The following is an 18,885-nucleotide window of genomic DNA, read 5'->3' as shown; positions in this document are numbered from 1 at the left end:
GGGCTGACAGAGGGGGAGGTGGGCTGACAGAGGGGTTGGCTGACAGAGAGGGGGCAGACACAGAGGGGGGGGCTGACAGAGGGGGAGGCTGACAGAGGGGGAGGCTGACAGAGGGGGGGGGCTGACAGAGGGGGGCTGACAGAGAGGGGTGGACTGAGAGAGGGGGGCTGACAGAGGGGGGTGGGCTGACAGAGAGGGGGGCTAACAGAGGGGGCGGGGCTAACATAGGGGGCAGATGAGAGAGACCTCAGAAAACACACAGCGCGCCAGGCAGTGAGGAGGGACTCCGGCAGCAAGTGGTCGTGATCACCTACAGACCAGTCCCGCCTGGCCGCATCCCCACGTGATCAGCTCAGAAGAGGGGCAGGGCACTCGTGTGGACTACAAGTCCCAGAATGCCACAGCGTGTAGCCACACATGACCCCATCCGGCCAATCACATGATGTTTGCGTGGACTACAAGTCCCAGAATGCCACTGCATGCGCTCAGTCGCCGCGGCCGTGCCCCTGGCCGACTTACTCAAAGAAGAAAAAAATCGGCAGCGGGCTGACTGAGCTGCTCATGGGGCCCCCCTGACTACGGGCCCTCGGTCGGTGCCCGAGGGCCCGAATGGTCAGTCCGCCCCTGTTCCTGAGCCACCAAGCCAGGTACAGCCTAGTCCTCAGTGACAGCCGAATCAGTATGTCCATAGACAGGACTGATTGTCTCAATGACAGGAGTGAAACTGGACAAAAGGAACTCAAAGGGGGCTATTACCAGCCTCAAGGCTTTCTTGCAAAAGCGGAGAAAGCCTCTGAACTGAAGAGTTTGAAACAGAGAGTCGGAAGCTTGTCCTAGGGAAGGAAGAATTTGGCCGGAGATGTGTCTAGGACCAGACCTAGATACTCCAAGCAATCAGTGAGTTCAAGTGATGATTTTTGAAGGTTCAGGATCCACCTGAAGTCTGCACAAACAGGGATACATTGTCCGACAGAGCCCTCGCCAACTGTTCCCTCAACAGAAGGTCATCTAAGTATCCAACAATGAAGATGCCACAATAGCACAACAGGGACAAAACTGGAGCCAGCACCTTTGTGAACACCTGAGGTGCCAAAGAGAGGCCAAATGGCAGGAACACAAACTGTCAGTGCAGGAGCCCAAAAGCAAACCTCAAAAAATATATTGCACTTAGTTCAAAATTTAAGAGTCGATAGTCTTTCAGTTTTGAACTATTGAGGAGCTCTGATGCGCTGAGTGTGATATATTATTGGTTTATGTAACAATTTTGATGTTTTAAGTAGCTGTCTCCTAAAGAGAAATTTTAAACAATCTTTTTCTTTTTTTTTTACACATAACCACTGGGTAGTGTGCATGAGATTGGCACATTTTTCTAGCACAGTGTGTGCCAAACCTCAAAAAAATGTTGGTGCACAAGAAAAATAGGTGCATGTAAGATACCTTTATGTCCACGGAAGCCATAAAGTTTCCCTGATGAACAAAAGAATGACAGCCAGTGGCGGCCCATACATTGTGGGTGCACGGGCGCCGCCCCCCGCTAACACCTCTGCCGCCCTCCCTATTCATGTGCCTGGCCCCTTTTCAGGACGCTGGACACATGAAATACTATGACAGGGATAGGCCAAGGGTGTGTATTTTGAAGTAGAGGCTCTAATAGGCTTCAAAAAGGGTGGGCTCAGGGCTCAGAGCACTGCGTCCCGATCCCACCCTATTGTGTGACATAGTGAATTAATTTTTGCTATTTTCACACTAACGTTCTTCCCTGCCAATCAGGAGGCAAGTCAGTAAGACCTGTCTCCTGATTGGCCAAAGCATTAGGCGATCCTATTGGATGCCTAACACTTTGGCGGAAGAGGAGACACGGCGGAGGAAGCCTGAGGAGCCGAGCGGACACCGGAGCCGCCGCTTCCTTCCACTCCAGGAGAGGAGCAGAGCCCCACCACACGAGTGGTAAGTGCTGCCGGAGCGGCCACAGGGGGGATGGGGGGGTTGGTGAAGTGACAGCCGGGGGATGCGCCTGGCTGCATTTGATGGCACAGTGGCTGTATTTGCTAGGCACAGTGACTGCATATCATGGGCACAGTGACTGTATTTGCTGGGCACAGTGGCTGCATATGATGGGCAAAGTGGCTGCATATGATGGGCACAGTGGCTGCATTTGATGGCACAGTGGCTGCATATGATGGGCAAAGTGGCTGCATATGATGGGCATAGTGGCTGCGTATGATGGGCACAGTGGCTGCGTATGATGGGCACAGTGGCTGTATATGATGGGCACAGTGGCTGTATATGATGGGCACAGTGGCTGCATTTGCTGGGCACAGTGGCTGTATTTGCTGGGCACAGTGGCTGCATATGATGGGCACAGTGGCTGCATATGATGGGCACAGTGGCTGCATTTGATGGGCACAGTGGCTGTATTTGCTGGGCACAGTGGCTGTATTTGCTGGGCACAGTGGCTGCATATGATGGGCACAGTGGCTGCATTTGATGGGCACAGTGGAGGCACATGATGGCCACAGTGGCTGCATATGATGGACACAATGGCTGCATATGATGGGCGCAGTGGCTGTATTTGATGGCACAGTGGCTGTTATTGATGGGCACAGTGGCTGTATTTGGTGGGCACAGTGGCTGTATTTGATGGGCACAGTGGTTGCATTTGATGGGCACAGTGGCTGCATATGATGAGCACAGTGGCTGCATATGATGGGCACAGTGGCTGCATATGATGGGCACAGTGGCTGCATATGATGGGCACAGTGGCTGCATTTGATGGCACAGTGGCTGCATTTGATGGGCACAATGGCTGCAATTGATGGCACAGTGGCTGCATTTGATGGGCACAGTGGCTGTATTTGATGGGCACAGTGGCTGCAATTGATGGCACAGTGGCTGCATTTGATGGGCAAAGTGGCTGCAATTGATGTTGTTTTTAAGTATTTTTCAGAATTTTTCAGTTTGTTTGCGCCCCCCAAAAAATGTTGAGCACTAGCCGCCACTGATGACAGCCCTGGTGGATTCATTCTTAAATTTGTGGACCCGAATGCAGGGCAAACACTTACAAAATAGCTCCACATTCCAGCTGTGCCCTATGTATAAACACTGATGGAAAACAGGACATTCACTAATACAAGTTTGTTTGATTTTTTCAATTTGTTTAAAGAACATTGGTTTCATTTTCTAATAGTTAGTGGGCGCTAAATGTTGTTCTTTTTTAACCACAGTGACAAGAAAATAAATTCTAATCTTTTTGAGTATATACACCACCACAATGGATTTCAAATGAAACGAAAAAGATGTGCTTTAACTGCAGACTTTCAGCTTTAATTTGAGGGTATTTACATCCAAATCAGGTGAACGGTGTAGGAATTACAACAGAGACCAAGATCAACTTGCACCAGAGTGATGGGAAGAGAAGAGTATGGAGAAGGAAAGGAACTGCTCAAGATTCAAAGCATACCACCTCATCAGTGAAGCATGGTGGTGGTAGTGTCATGGCATGGGTATGTATGGCTGCCAATGGAACTGGTTCTCTTGTATTTATTGATGATGTGACTGCTGACAAAAGCAGCAGGATGAATTCTGAAGTGTTTCGGGCAATATTATCTGCTCATATTCAGCAAAATGCTTCAGAACTCATTCACAGTGCAGATGGACAATGACCCGAAGCATACTGTGAAAGAAACCAAAGAGTTTTTTAAGGGAAAGAAGTGGAATGTTATGCAATGGCCAAGTCAATCACCTGACCTGAATCTGATTGAGCATGCATTTCACTTGCTGAAGACAAAAGTGAAGGGAAAATGCCCCAAGAACAAGCAGGAACTGAAGACAGTTGCAGTAGAGGCCTGGCAGAGCATCCCCAGGGATGAAACCCAGCGTCTGGTGATGTCTATGCGTTCCAGACTTCAGGCTGTAATTGACTGCAAAGGATTTGCAACCAAGTATTAAAAAGTGAAAGTTTGATGGATGATTGTTAATCTGTCCCATTACTTTTGGTCCCTTAAAAAGTGGGAGGCACATATACAAACTGTTGTAATTCCTACACCGTTCACCTGATTTGGATGAAAATACCCTCACATTAAAGCTGAAAGTCTGCAGTTAAAGCACATCTTGTTTGTTTCATTTCAAATCCATTGTGGTGGTGTATAGAGCCAAAAAGATTAGAATTGTGTCGATGTCCCAATATTTATGGACCTGACTGTACTAAGAACTTCCATACAAATTTTTGTATGAACATTTGTACGAACCAGTGTATAGCCAGCTTTATGCAAAGAAGTCAACGCAAGGTTTTCAGTAAGTCATCAAAACTGAAATTCAGTGCCACAGCCATCTGTTCCATATGTTCCACTAACAGAGGGTCAATGGTAGTAGTGGTTTTATCTTGTTTAGGAATTTTACCTAGTCAGACAAAGTAAAATCACAGCCAAAGTTAGGTGCAAGGCAGTACCTGCCAAAGGGAACCTGGAAAAGGTTTCCAACCACTTATTGGTTGGGTCTTTAAAGCAGGTGAATCCTGCTCTGGAATAGTTGTCATCTTGTTAAGGCAAGGTATAGCCAGATCCATACAGGAAACTGACCACTTTTCAACACAATCTGCACCAAGTGGATACAAGGCCAGCAAGCCCTTAAGGGAAGCAAATAACCTACCAGGGCGCTTCCAATGTTCCTGTAGAACATGAAATAATGGGTGTGAAGGGAATGACTTTGCTGCCCATACAAGCCAAGGTTGAAAGCAGCACTGGTTCAAGCTCAAGCTGATCCTCTAGTTTCAGGGTGTTGCCCACTACTTCAAAAAGGGTTAAAAATGTATTTTTTAACTTGGGGAGTAACCAGAACTAAAGCTGGCCACAAAGCGGCAGGTTTTTTGTTCAGCCAGCGAGCTGCAAAAAAAAAGATTTATTCATCCACACAAGGGAGGTGGATGCAGGAATCCTTCCCCGCTGGGACATTGTATTCTGACAACAAGACTCACTTGTTAGAATGCACTGACTGGCAGCTGCAGCCACTGATTGCTGAAAGTTTACCAATTTGGCCGCTCGACAGAAGTCGATCAAATGATCGACTTTTGTTGAACAGGGACAATCTCACACTGATCGAAAATTTTTGAGCATTCTATAGACAGCTTTAGCCTGCAAAAAACCCCAGTGCCTGATAGTCACCTTCAGACTAACCTTGATATTTCAGTGAAAGATGGGCTGTTGATAAGAGGTATCACGTCAACTGTATTGAATACCCAAAAATAGACAGACAATATATTTTAAATATCATCATACAAAATATAAAAAAATACACTTTTATTAATATCACTTTAAAACATTTTAAAAACTCTGTTGCTGACAAATATATCAAAGTTTTATCCCAGTTGTGCAGGTATTCCACTCCAGTACCCATTAGCCATTTATGTATTTGAACATTTGATTCCTCAATTTAGTAGTTATGCATACTACACATTTTTTTTATAATTTTATTGCTAATGTAGCAATTGAGTGGGGATCTTGCAAATGCATTTCATGGATAACAAAAATAGGATTCTTCAGGAATAAAACTGGAGCTGTCTCTAAAATAAATATAAACTTATATCAATTATACATATATATAATTAATTATGTTGTATTGTCTGGTTCATTATAAAAACATCTAGTCGTGAACTCAATTGGATGGGTGGGGGCTTTAAGGGAATATTATATAAAAGTGCACATACTCTAACATATTATTTATAATGCAGTGTTTTTATATCGTTTTTGCAGGTGAGAAGGTGAAACAGGCCGATGTGGTCCTGCTCGGTTACCCTCTGATGTTTCAAATGACTCCTAAACAACGCAGAAATGACCTTTTAATCTATGAGTTAGTAACAGACCCTGATGGCCCTGCTATGACATGGGTAATAATAGTTTGCTTTACACTGGTGATTTGTGCTCTCCTACACTGATCACTGCTTTAATGATTGTAGGTAAAAGATAACCATCATAAAAAAAATGTTATATTCTCATAACTGTATGAGATTATTACAAAGTCATAGGGGTTGATTACTAAAACTGGAAATAACTTGAGTGCAACATCTGGTGCAGCTGTGGATGGTAGCCAATCAGCTTCTAACTTCAGCTTGTTCAAATAAGCTTTTTTTTTTTTTTGCACTCTTCAATTTTAATACATCAACCCCATAGTATTTAGAACACAAATTTATTTTTTATTTTGCAAGCTTTATATTTTTTTATCTACATTTAAAGTGGTTGTAAAGGCACAAGGTTTTTTTTACCTTCATGCATTCTATTCTTGAAGGTAAAAAAACCTGCTGTATGCAACAGCCCCCCCAGCCCCCCTCCAATACTTACCTGACCCCCCTCTCGATCCAGCGATGTCCACGAGAGCATTGACTGATTGGCTATTGGCGGCAGCGGGAGAAATTGGACCACTGCACCCAGTTGTGTGACAATAGTGAATTAATATTTGACATTGTCTTCCTGATTCTCCTCTTGGCAAATCCCGGCTCAGGAAGTGGGTCCTGAGACCCGATTGGCCGAGAGGAGAAGCAATTCTATTGGCCGCAGAGGAGGAGGAGGAGGCGCAGAGGCCTGCCGCCCACCGCCTGAAGGAAGCCCGCAACCTAGATGGGGTAAGTGCGGGGATCGATCGACTGACTGGGGGGGTAGCAGGATTGCCGCCCCCCCCAAAAAAAATTATAACACCAGCCGCCACTGGTCTGTGCCATAAAGTATTTGATAATATGTTGGCAAGATCTCAGACTAATTAATTGAACACCTCCAACCCTCAGACACAAATGCATTCAATCTCCTGCCAGACTGCCCAAACAGGCATTCAATGATTTACCCATTGATATTGTGAACACAAACATCCACTGCGGCACTGTTCCAATGCAGGAGTCAGTGGGATCCTGGAACAGCTGATAGATGAATATCCGAATATTTCTGCTTAGAAATAAGATGACAGAACAGTGGGAGGTTAGGAAGAGTCCAGATCTGCTTTCAGTGTGCATCAGTAAAAATGTATATTTAATAATTTTATGGGTATTGCATTTCAAATAATACCATATTTTCTTTTTCAGAGTATGTTTTCAATTGGTTTTATGGAAATAAAGCAGATTGACGCTGCTCAAACGCAATTAAAGAAATGCTTTGCAAACATAACAGAACCTTTTAAGGTGAGACGTTGTTGGGTGAATGTCATGCTACAACATAATAGTAGCTTTGGGTCATTGAAGCCATATCATTACTACAAGTGACATTACTGACCCAGGTTGCCGTCCGCCTGACCTCTCTTTAGTAAACTAAAATCAGAATGCTTACCCTAGAACACTACTTTACATTGCATCCCCTTTAATGAGTTAGCCAGATTTCAGCGATGTGTATAGGATTAAGAGCCCATTCACACAGGGGCAACACGACTTCCAGTGCGACTTTGGGAGGCAACTTGGACACGACTTGAGTATGAATCACAGCAGGACTTGGGGCAACTTACAACACAACTTGAAGTCGCCTCCAGGACAGGGAACTTTACAAGTGGCCAATCAGAGCTTATCAGCTGTGTGTGAGAAGGAGGGGGCTGGCTGTTTAGTGGAGTAAATTACTTTCTGTTTCCTTTCTGCTTCCTGTAAAGTTGCCTCAGTATGACAGGTGATCAGACTTGGAGGCAACTTCCATTGAAATCAATGGGTACAAGTTGCCGTAAAGTCGGATTGAAGTAGTACAGGAACCTTTTCTGAAGTCGGAGCGACTGCAGTAGTGTGCATTAAGACGGATCCATTCATTTACATTGATTTTTCCATGTAGCGCGACTTGAGGCGACTAGGGGCGACTTGAAGTCAGATCCAAAGTTGCCCCTGTGTGAATGGGCTCTAAAGGACCATGTTTTGTCTTTGGTTGACTTTGTATCACATTTATTGTTTTTAGATTTGGACAGAATGTGCTGATGGGTCTGGAGCTGTTAATTTTCTCACAGGAATGGGAGGATTTCTGCAAGCTATACTTTTTGGTTATGCAGGTTTCAGGTTTGTGATAACAAATAATATAAGCCTGTCCCCTAGGTCCTGAAGCCCCTATGTATTATGTATTTCTATTATGCTAATATGAGGTTCTGTTTTAGTGTTTTCATTTTTTTAATGCTTCATGGTTTAAATGAGATGACAAATGACACAACTCACATGTTTATGTGTAGAGCAAAATCATTACAAGGAATCAACAGGGCCGTCTTTTCCATTGGGCATGCTGGGCAGTTGCCCGGGGGCCCCACTTGCCTGGGGGGCCCCAGCGACCCCAGCCAAGCATCTATGTGTCACCCTCGCTCCAATTTTCTGTGACCCCGTGCTCCGGCTGGCCCCTGGCGCCCTGTGATTGGGCGAAAGGGGTCGTGTGCGGCAGGTGGGGCTGGCCTGTCCTCAATCGCGAGAGAGCAGGGCTGGCCTTCACTGTGAGCTGTAGCCGCTGTCTTCTCCTCCTCTTCTCCAGGTCACCGATCATGTCCCCGCCGGGGCATGCAGTCTGTGCCTGTCTTCTTCTCCTCCTCTCCGGGTCACCGATCATGTCCCCGCCGGGGGCAGGCAGTCCGGCAGTGTGACAGACGGCGAAGCAGAGGCAGAGCAGATCAGGAAAGAAAAAAAGGTAAGAGACTCAGTTGTGAGTTTTGTTGCTGGCCTCGGGGGGGGAGTAGATATGGTCTGGGGAGAGGGAGCAGCCATAAAGTCAGTGTATAGTGTAATGTGTTGTGTGTAGTGTATTGTGTGTGTGTGTAGTGGTCTGTGGGTAGAGTATTGTGTAGCGGTCAGTATGTAGTGTATTGTGTAGTGGTCTGTGGGTAGTGTATTGTGTAGTAGTGTAGTGGTCAGTGGATAGTGTAGTTTGTGTATTAGTGATCGGTATAGAAATCAGGTAGGGTGGTGTGGTGTGTAGTGGTCAGTATTACTGTAGTGGTCAGTTTAGGAATCAGGTAGGTTAGTGTGGTGTGTAGTGTAGTGGTCGGTGTGGTGTGTAGTGTAGTGGTCAGTGAATATAGTGTAGTGTAGACAGGGCCCCAGTGCACTGTATTGCCCGGGGGCCTATAATGCTCTTAAGATGGCCCTGGGAATCAATGTTCCTTTGCAACAAGTCAGATAGTATATAGTAGCATGTTCTCTCACAGAAGAATCAGAAATAACACCCCATATTCAATAACATGTTCAAGCACCACCCTCACTGCAAAAGTCCCTAATGTGTGAAAGAAGCCAGCAAGTGATTCTTTTCCCCTTCATCTATCAAAGGTGAAATATTGTACAATACAAAATATCATTCAATATTTTAAAGCAGTATTAAACCCTTTTTTGTAATGGGCCCCCAAGGTGGTTGATGCCATAATGTTCAAGTGTGCACTGCAAATTAGCACATTATGACAGCCTTACCTATCAAACAAAGCACTTCAACGCTGAGCTGTCACCACTCCCACACTCCTATCTTCACCCAGTCTTCCTTCTGGGATTGTGCTATCTGGCCGCTTAAGTGGCTGGGCCGAGGTGACATCACTGCCACGCATGCACACAGGAGTTACCATCGTGGCATGCCACTCTCTGTCACAGGACAGCCAGTGTGCAGTGAATCCAAAGTGAACTGTGTGTGTATGAGTGAGTTCATCGGCTGGTATGATATTTCAAACTTCTGAATGTTGCAGCTTTACAGGGTTCAGGAGGGGCCTACAAGTAAGATTTATTATAATCCTTAATACAGGGCAAAGTTAAAACGTTGACTTTAATATTGCTTTAATGCAGTTTGAATTCAATAAAATATATGTAAATGCATTTATGAATAGCATCTCAGTCCATCCTTATATAGGTACTTGCTAGTCTTCTGAATGTCAGGATTCAGCCTAGCAGAGGAAGATGCTGCAATGTGGATCAGCCCAACTCAACAGCATTGCAGCTGCATTGGAAGCCTTCTGACAGTAAAGGGAGTACAGGAATGATATCATAAAACTGTAGAGTAGTTGTCCCAGGAAAGGTGCCTTGTTGTAAAGTACAGTCACCCACCTTTGACAGCTGGGAGCATGCACAGGTACACCCTGCAAGTTGTCAAGACTTTCTTTGGCAGCTGCAGTTTCTAATAACATTCTGGAACTAATCAGCATCCACACATAAAAAATGCTTTAAAAGTAAACAATACAGTGTTTAAAAATAATAATACACTTAAAAAAAGACTAAACATTTTTTTTACACTTTTTTTGTCCAATTGTCATTCTGTATTTAAACAAATAGCATTTTTTAAGACAATATACCAAATAAAAGACGTACATACACTATATGTCCTTGAAAAACAATGTAACATTTCTAAAATGAATCATACAATTATTGCTATGTTGCAAACCTCTAACTTAGAGCTTGATAAAAGGTTATCAATTCCAGCATACCACTCTTCCTGACTCAGTATAAGCTGACTATTGCCACCCAGATAAAATCAGTGGCTTGGGCAAACAAGCAGTATATTGTGTTTTTTTTTTATTTTTAATAATGGTGCTTCTGTTCCATTTAGAATCAACAAACAAAGCCTGGACCTGGATCCGGTTGTCACTGATGAAATCACACATTTGCAGATTACTGGGGTTTCTTATCTTGGGAATAAACTTAATTTTACTTTCACAAAATCTGTTACAACTGTGGAGTTGACATCAGCACACGGAAATCCAAAGGACTCACTGGTTATCTCATTTGAATTAACACCAGATTTACCACTATATATTGGTACGTTAGTACACCTATCCTGTTGTCATATACTGTTATTTTTGTTATTTAGTTGGCAATTAAACAAAAATACATGGTGGAAACACACTCTTAAAAATACACCTTGTTTTGCCAAATACGTCATTACCAATTATATTATTATTGCACTTTATTTCTTTTTTGCAGGGCAACCAGTTTCCTTTCCAACGAAAGCAGCCCATATTCACACAAAGAGTACCCGTGTTTGACTCAACGTTGCCTGGATAAAGTACCCTGTGTGCAGGATCCTGGGTGTTTTTCTGTTGAGAAGAGGGTACTGACTGATTTTTTTTTATTTAAAGTTTAATAGAAGGTGTTCCTGGGTGTGTCAGAGACAAATCAGTCTATAAATACGGATGTGAACACAAATATAGATGCAGATATTAGAATGCATTCCATTAACGTAACTCTTGTAATGTTTGAATATGTTATTTGTGTAAGGTCTTTACAAAACAGGAATGCGGATATATTTCTGTATACCCATCGCAGCTAGGATACTGCAGACTCATAAAAATGTTATTAAAATATCAGTTTATATTTCTGTCTCTAGTTCTATTTTTTTTTTCTACAGAAAGGGCACTATGAGTTATGATACATACAGATCCCCTACTAGCCCTATTTTTTTGCAGCATAGTTAAAACATGTATCATTTAATGCTACATCTTTCGTTGAAAAAAACTACCATGTTTATACGGTACACTAGTGCTGTGCTTTGATTATTAAACTTCTGAGTATCACATTTTTCTTTTTGTCTTGAATGGCTCTTTCATTGCTAGTTCCAGAGGCAAACACATTTTCATATGGCAGTTTAACAGCAAAGGGTTGACAGTTAAGTGCTAAAGCTAAATTGCCACTACCGTTGTTAAAGAGCATAAAAAACCCAACATAAGCTCTACGCCTTCTACAGTCTGAAAGTATGAAAGTATGAAAATATTTTGCCCTTTAGATACACTTAAAGGAGAAGTCCAGCCTGAGCTCATTTGGCTGGGCTTCTCCTGTGGGTCACAGGAGTGCAATTCGTTTTGCACTCCTGTGAACCATTTTCAGCAGAGAGCAGGCTGAAGTTCTCTGCTGATGTCACAGGAATCAGTCCAGGCACCACGTCATCACAACAATAAAGTCTGGATGAGCCAGGTGCCTGGCCTGATACCGTCTCAGCCTCTCAGCGAGCCGCTGAGAGCCTGAGGCGGATGATCCCTGGCCCTTCACAGCTCAGTGCTCCAGTGAGCGTGGAGGAGCAGAGCAGAGAGCTGCTGACTCCTAATCATCTGCTCAGGGAGCTGTGGGAACCGAGCCATCGGCGATATTCGATCGCTTGGTACCCAGCGCAGAGGCGGTGGGGGGCAGATGCAGCATCAGACTGATGCTGCATCCACCTAGGTAAGTATAAACCTGCAAAAAAAAAAAAAAACATCTCTTTTAAGGGCTCCTTCACACCATAAGTGCATGAAAACTGATGGGAAAACCAACATCACTTTCACAACAGTTTCTATCACTTTTCATGCATTTGAGTTATGTGCTCTATTCATACAAATGTTGATGTTATGTCAGTTTTTTTCCCGTGCAGAAAAAATCCACACGTGATACCAGTGTTGTGATGTGAACAGGGCACAACAGAAAAATTGTTTTTTTTTGTGCCCTTGCAGAACGCATGTAGAAAAACTGATGTCTCTGCAACATGGTTTGAACGAGGCCTAACTGTAGTATTGACTCGGTCTGGTCAATTAACATGGCTGACATTCCCAAACCTAGAAGCAGCTGTAAATATGTTGGCGCTGGCAAGGGAGCTTGCCGACATTGCATCACTGGAGCAGAGATGATTCTGCTTAAAAAAGTGTATGCCCAGCCACAGTTTAATTCCACCAAAATATTTTTTTATAGTTTTGGAGTGTGGAAGGATTAAGCTGCCATGGTTTTTCTGTTATCCAGAACTCCATTAGAAAGATTTCCCCCCACTTGTTGTAGTGACAGGGGTTCAATCAAATAGAGTAAGGAAAAACCTCCAATAGACACAGCAATAATTAGCTGGCAGGGGTTCTAGTCTTTCCTGGTGTGTTATGGTAGCTACAGAAAGCCATTTCATTACAGCAGCTACAAGTGTACAGTTTAGAATTAATATAAGTGGCTGCTCTCTTAGTTGAAATCTTCTGCACCTCCCCATACCCCTGCAGCAGTAATCTTCTGTTGCTGCGGGGGATAATACAGCCGTTGGACCTGCCGTCAACACTCTTCAAAAGAGTGTCAACTATGCTTGCCCTTTCTGCCCTCCTCCTCCATTCATAGAAGCTGTACTTTAGCTTCCAGCAATGAAAAGCGTTATATTATTGGAGGCTGACGGGTGAATGAAAGATGGGCATGACCATACTTGGTCAATGACATTACTGGTCAAATACAGTTATACCTATATTTAGTAAATTATGTAACAAGGGAGACTCCGCCCCTCTGCTCACTTTTGCAGGGGGGAGGGGACCCAGGGGTATCATTTATTGCGATGGAAGCAATGGGATCAGATTTGTCAGCAGCCGACCATTCTTTGCTTTTGTTGAGCATCATTCATTGTGATTGACATAGATCTGCAATGCTGGACAACATGCTTGATGGCGGGTTTACATGGTGGGCCATTTTTTTTAAAAATAGGGGGCTTGTCAAAAACTGTGTTTTTTTAACTGTTTACTTTTTTTGTGAATGAGTACCCCATACTCCTTCACATGAAGATGAGGGTGGTATCTGGAGGCCCCTTTATTGTTAAAGTAGGGTTCCAGATTCTGATAATCTCCCTACCCGTAGATCCCCACAACCACTGGGCAAGGGCTGTAGAGAAGAGGCCCTTGTCCTCACCAAAATGCTTTGCAAGGGGGGCCCTCATACTGAGGCCATGTACCCTGGTAAGGTTCATGCCTTTCCTGGCTTGCCAGGTTGCATATCTTTTTTGTGGTATCCTCCCTAAAATCCAAAGAGCTAAAGGGACTGATTTGAATTTTGAGGGAACCCCATGCCATTTCTTTTTCACATTGTACCTGACCCTTTGTTTACATTCACCTGTCAGCCGGGAATCCCCAGCTGATAGCTGAATGTAACCGGGTGGGGATGAGTCAATGGTTGTTAGATGCCGGTATCAGAAGGGGCTTGAACATCCAACAAACATGTATACCGATGCACTTGTGGCAGCCTTGCAAATCTAAAATACAGATGAGATGCTTGATGCTGAAAAGCTCATGAAGCACTAACAACAAAAAACATAAAACGTTCATTTGAGATTCTGATGTCTTTGCTAATGACAGAGTTTATACCTGGTCTAGTAAGAACAAAGGGTTACCCCCACAGACTGTCTCTGCAGCTGACTCTGATACATCAATGGAGACAGAAGAGGGGAGGGAGAAAGAGACAAAGTGACTCGAGCAATGGCAGAAATGAGGTCAGATATACCCCAAAAAGAGGTAGAGGTAGAAGAGGTAATTTCAGACTCCGTAGAGGTCAACGGGGGAATGTTTTAGCAACATCTACTCAACATATGAGAGATCTAGATCAATGGGGATATAACGAGTACCAAGAAAAGGAGGAAGTGATAGATTCCTCAGATCAAACCACCACCTAGGACAGTGATTTTCAGATATTTAATCTCTCTGATATAACATTGACAGCTGACCACATTGCAGTGCTGAAGAGAGGACTATCTTTTGTGACCTCTCAGGACTTCAACTTTTTTGAGTGGGTAAAGGATGTGAATTTATTTGTAAGGAAATTTGCCCTTAAGAAAGAATACATTGACAAATCCACTCAGCCTTTTAGGTTAGATACCTCCAGGACATTAAAGCCCTCAGACTTCTTGAATCACTCCAAAGTGAAGTGAGTGGGAGCAGTGTGGACGGGGCCGATCCTAGGGTCACAAACGCCTGGGTGCAGAAATATTTCTGGCGCCCCCACATGGGCGTGGTCATCTTGCCAACCCCTCCCCTTTACAAATGTCTCTATGGCAACGACTCAAACACAGAGATGCTCCCCTAAGGATCCTTCGTTACCCTGGGATCCTCCCGTGATCTTTTAACAATAAAGAAAATACAAGAAGAGCGTACACTAATGAGACCCAGAGGGGAGTCTCTCTGACACACACAGAGAGGGCTTCTGTTAGAGAGTCTGTTATAAAGAGCCCCCAGACATAGTACAGGAGACAGTCAAAGACCGCAGACATGATATAAGAGATGATCAGAGACTGCAGACATAATACAGGAGATGGTCAGAGACTGCAGACATAATACAGGAGATGATCAGAGACTGCAGACATAGTACAGGAGATGATCAGAGACTGCAGACATAATACAGGAGATGATCAGAGACTGCAGACATAGTACAGGAGATGATCAGAGACTGCAGACATAGTACAGGAGATGATCAGAGACTGCAGACATAGTAAAGAAGATGGTCAGAGACTGTAGACATGATACAAGAGATGGTCAGAGACTGCAGACATGATACAAAAGATGTTCAGAGACTGTAGACATGATACAAGAGACGGTCAGAGACTGCAATCATAGTACAGGGGATGGTCAGAGACTGCAGACATGATATAAGAGATGGCCAGAGACTACAGACATGATACAGGAGATGGTCAGAGACTGTAGACATGATACAAGAGACGGTCAGAGACTGCAATTACAGTACAGGAGATGGTCAGAGACTGCAAAAACATGATACAAGAGATGGTCAGAGACTGCAGACATGGTACAGGAGATGGTCAGAGACTGCAATCATAGTACAGGAGATGGTCAGAGACTGCAAACATAACACAGGAGATGGTCATAGACTGCAGACATAATACAGGAGATGGTCAGAGACTGCAGACATAGTACAGGAGATGGTCAGAGACTGCAGACATAGTACAGGAGATGGTCAGAGACTGCAGACATAGTACAGGAGATGGTCAGAGACTGCAGACATAGTACAGGAGATGGTCAGAGACTGCAGACATAAAAAAGGTGTTTGGTCAGAGACTACAGACATGATACAAGAGACGGTCAGAGACTGCAGACATGGTACAGGAGATGGTCAGAGACTGCAGTTCCTATGGACGTTAGTAGATAATGGCCGATCGGCCCTCTCACCTGACCCAGCCATACAGCAACGGTTCCTCTGATCAGGAGTCAGCTCTCTCTGAATTGCCCGTGGCGACTCCGCTGGATAGCACTCAGATCTGTATTCTGGCAATTACTCCATTTCTTTCTCTGCCAGGGATGGCGCTAGGCTGTGTGGCTTTCCCTCTGGTGGCACAAGGCAGCGGGGTTCTCTCTCTGATGATGTTCCTGGGTGTTCTTCCCTGAAAGCTTCCCCAGGCTCCTGGCTCTCTCTCTCTCCCATTCAGCTGAGCATGCTGTATGGCTGCAGTTTCCATATACAGTGGGGCTGCCAGTCCTCGGGACTACATGTCCCACAATCCCCTTCTCTGCTCCTTTTTCTATTCCATTTCTTCCCTGGCTGATATGAAGGCGGGGGAAGAAACATAGTGGGCTGCTGAGCTGGCAAGCGCCGCTCACTAGTACAGCAGCGCGAGGAGGAGAGAGGAGGGAGGGGGAAAGAAGAGCCTGCAGCTGCAGTAGTGTCACTAGGTGTGGTAAAACATGATGTCAGCCCCCTCCACCAACTATAGTTGCCCCTCAGTACATACCCCCCTTCACTAAGTATAGACCCCCCTCCGTCAGTGCAGACCCCTCACTAAGTATAAACCCCTCCCTTAGTACAGACCCCCCTCCATCCGTATAGACCCCCCAGGACGAACCACCCCCTCCATTAGTACAGACCCCCCAGGACAAACCCCCCTCCATTATTACATACCCCCCACCAGGACAAACCCCCTCCATTATTACAGACCCCTCCAGGACAAACCACCCCCTCCATTAGTACAGACCCCCCAAGGACAAACCCCCCTCCATTATTACAGACCCTCCCACCAGGACAAACCCCCCTCCATTATTACAGACCCCCCACCAGGGCAAACCCCCCTCCATTATTACAGACCCCCCCAAGACAAACCCCCCTCCATTATTACAGACCCCCCACCAGGACAAACCCCCCTCCATTATTACAGACCCCTCCAGGACAAACCACCCCCTCCATTAGTACAGACCCCCCCCAGGACAAACCCCCCTCCATTATTACAGACCCTCCCACCAGGACAAACCCCCCTCCATTATTACAGACCCCCACGAGGGCAAACCCCCCCTCCATTATTACAGACCCCCCAAGACAAACCCCCCTCCATTATTACAGACCCCCCACCAGGACAAACCCCCCTCCATTATTACAGACCCCCCAGGACAAATCCCCCTCCATTATTACAGACCCCCCAGGACAAACCCCCCTCCATTATTACAGACCCCCCACCAGGACAAACCCCCCTCCATTATTACAGACCCTCCCACCAGGACAAACCCCCCTCCATTATTACAGACCCCCACGAGGGCAAACCCCCCCTCCATTATTACAGACCCCCCAAGACAAACCCCCCTCCATTATTACAGACCCCCCACCAGGTCAAACCCCCCTCCATTATTACAGACCCTCCCACCAGGACAAACCCCCCTCCATTATTACAGACCCCCACGAGGGCAAACCCCCCCTCCATTATTACAGACCCCCCAGGACAAACCCCCCTCCATTATTACAGACCCCCCACCAGGACAAACCCCCACTCCGTTATTACAGACCCCCCAGGACAAACCCCCCCTCAATTATTACAGACCCCCCAGGACAAACCCCCCCTCCATTATTACAGACCCCCAGGACAACCCCCTTCATTATTACAAACCCCCAAGGACAAACCCCTCTCCATTATTACAGACCCCCCGAGACAAACCCCCCTCCATTATTACAGACCCCCCACCAGGACAAACCCCCCTCCATTATTACAGACCCCCCACCAGGACAAACCCCCCTCCATTATTACAGACCCTCCCACCAGGACAAACCCCCCTCCATTATTACAGACCCCCACGAGGGCAAACCCCCCCTCCATTATTACAGACCCCCCAAGACAAACCCCCCTCCATTATTACAGACCCCCCACCAGGTCAAACCCCCCTCCATTATTACAGACCCCCCAGGACAAACCCCCCTCCATTATTACAGACCCCCCACCAGGACAAACCCCCACTCCGTTATTACAGACCCCCCAGGACAAACCCCCCTCCATTATTACAGACCCCCAGGACAACCCCCTTCATTATTACAAACCCCCAAGGACAAACCCCCCTCCATTATTACAGACCCCCCAAGACAAACCCCCCTCCATTATTACAGACCCCCCAGGACAAATCCCCCTCCATTATTACAGACCCCCCAGGACAAACCCCCCTCCATTATTACAGACCCCCCACCAGGACAAACCCCCCTCCATTATTACAGACCCTCCCACCAGGACAAACCCCCCTCCATTATTACAGACCCCCACGAGGGCAAACCCCCACCTCCATTATTACAGACCCCCCAAGACAAACCCCCCTCTATTATTACAGACCCCCCACCAGGTCAAACCCCCCTCCATTATTACAGACCCCCCCACCAGGACAAACCCCCACTCCGTTATTACAGACCCCCCAGGACAAACCCCCCCTCCATTATTACAGACCCCCAGGACAACCCCCTTCATTATTACAAACCCCCAAGGACAAACCCCCCTCCATTATTACAGACCCCCCACCAGGACAAACCCCCCCTCCATTATTACAGACCCCCCACCAGGACAAACCCCCCCTCCATTATTACAGACCTCCCACCAGGACAAACCCCCCTCCATTATTACAGACTCCCCCACCAGGACAAACCCCTCTCCGTTATTACAGACCCCCCCAGGACAAACCCCCCTCCATTATTACAGACCCCCCACCAGGACAAACCCCCCTCCATTATTACAGACCCCCCAGGACAAATCCCCCTCCATTATTACAGACCCCCCAGGACAAACCCCCCTCCATTATTACAGACCCCCCCACCAGGACAAACCTCCCTCCATTATTACAGACCCCCCCACCGGGACAAACCCCCCTCCGTTATTACAGACCCCCAGGACAAACCCCCCTCCATTATTACAGACCCCCCAGGACAACCCCCCCTCCATTTCTACAGACCCTCCCACTAGGACAAACCCCCCTCCATTATTA

At 46.0% G+C, this 18,885-nt stretch overlaps 1 protein-coding gene across 3 annotated transcripts in view; it reads left to right on the top strand.

The window, feature by feature from the left end:
- Window positions 1-11,474, top strand: part of PGGHG (protein-glucosylgalactosylhydroxylysine glucosidase) — a 72,377-nt gene extending 60,903 nt beyond the window's left edge. For 2 of the 3 annotated variants that reach the window (XM_073605274.1, XM_073605273.1), the window contains 5 exons: window positions 5,748-5,881; window positions 7,064-7,159; window positions 7,908-8,005; window positions 10,509-10,717; window positions 10,883-11,474. In XM_073605274.1, coding sequence (XP_073461375.1) covers window positions 5,748-5,881; window positions 7,064-7,159; window positions 7,908-8,005; window positions 10,509-10,717; window positions 10,883-10,944 — 599 coding nt within the window. In that variant the 3' untranslated portion in view covers window positions 10,945-11,474. Of the gene's footprint in view, window positions 1-5,747; window positions 5,882-7,063; window positions 7,160-7,907; window positions 8,006-8,462; window positions 10,487-10,508; window positions 10,718-10,882 lie in introns of those variants that run through there. The other variant, XM_073605275.1, reaches the window with a different exon arrangement.
- Window positions 11,475-18,885: the final 7,411 nt, after the last annotated feature.

This window comes from Aquarana catesbeiana, linkage group LG11, assembly GCF_042186555.1.
Source record: "Aquarana catesbeiana isolate 2022-GZ linkage group LG11, ASM4218655v1, whole genome shotgun sequence".
NCBI classification, from domain to species: Eukaryota; Metazoa; Chordata; class Amphibia; order Anura; family Ranidae; genus Aquarana; species Aquarana catesbeiana.
This window is presented reverse-complemented; position numbering and strand designations above follow the sequence as displayed.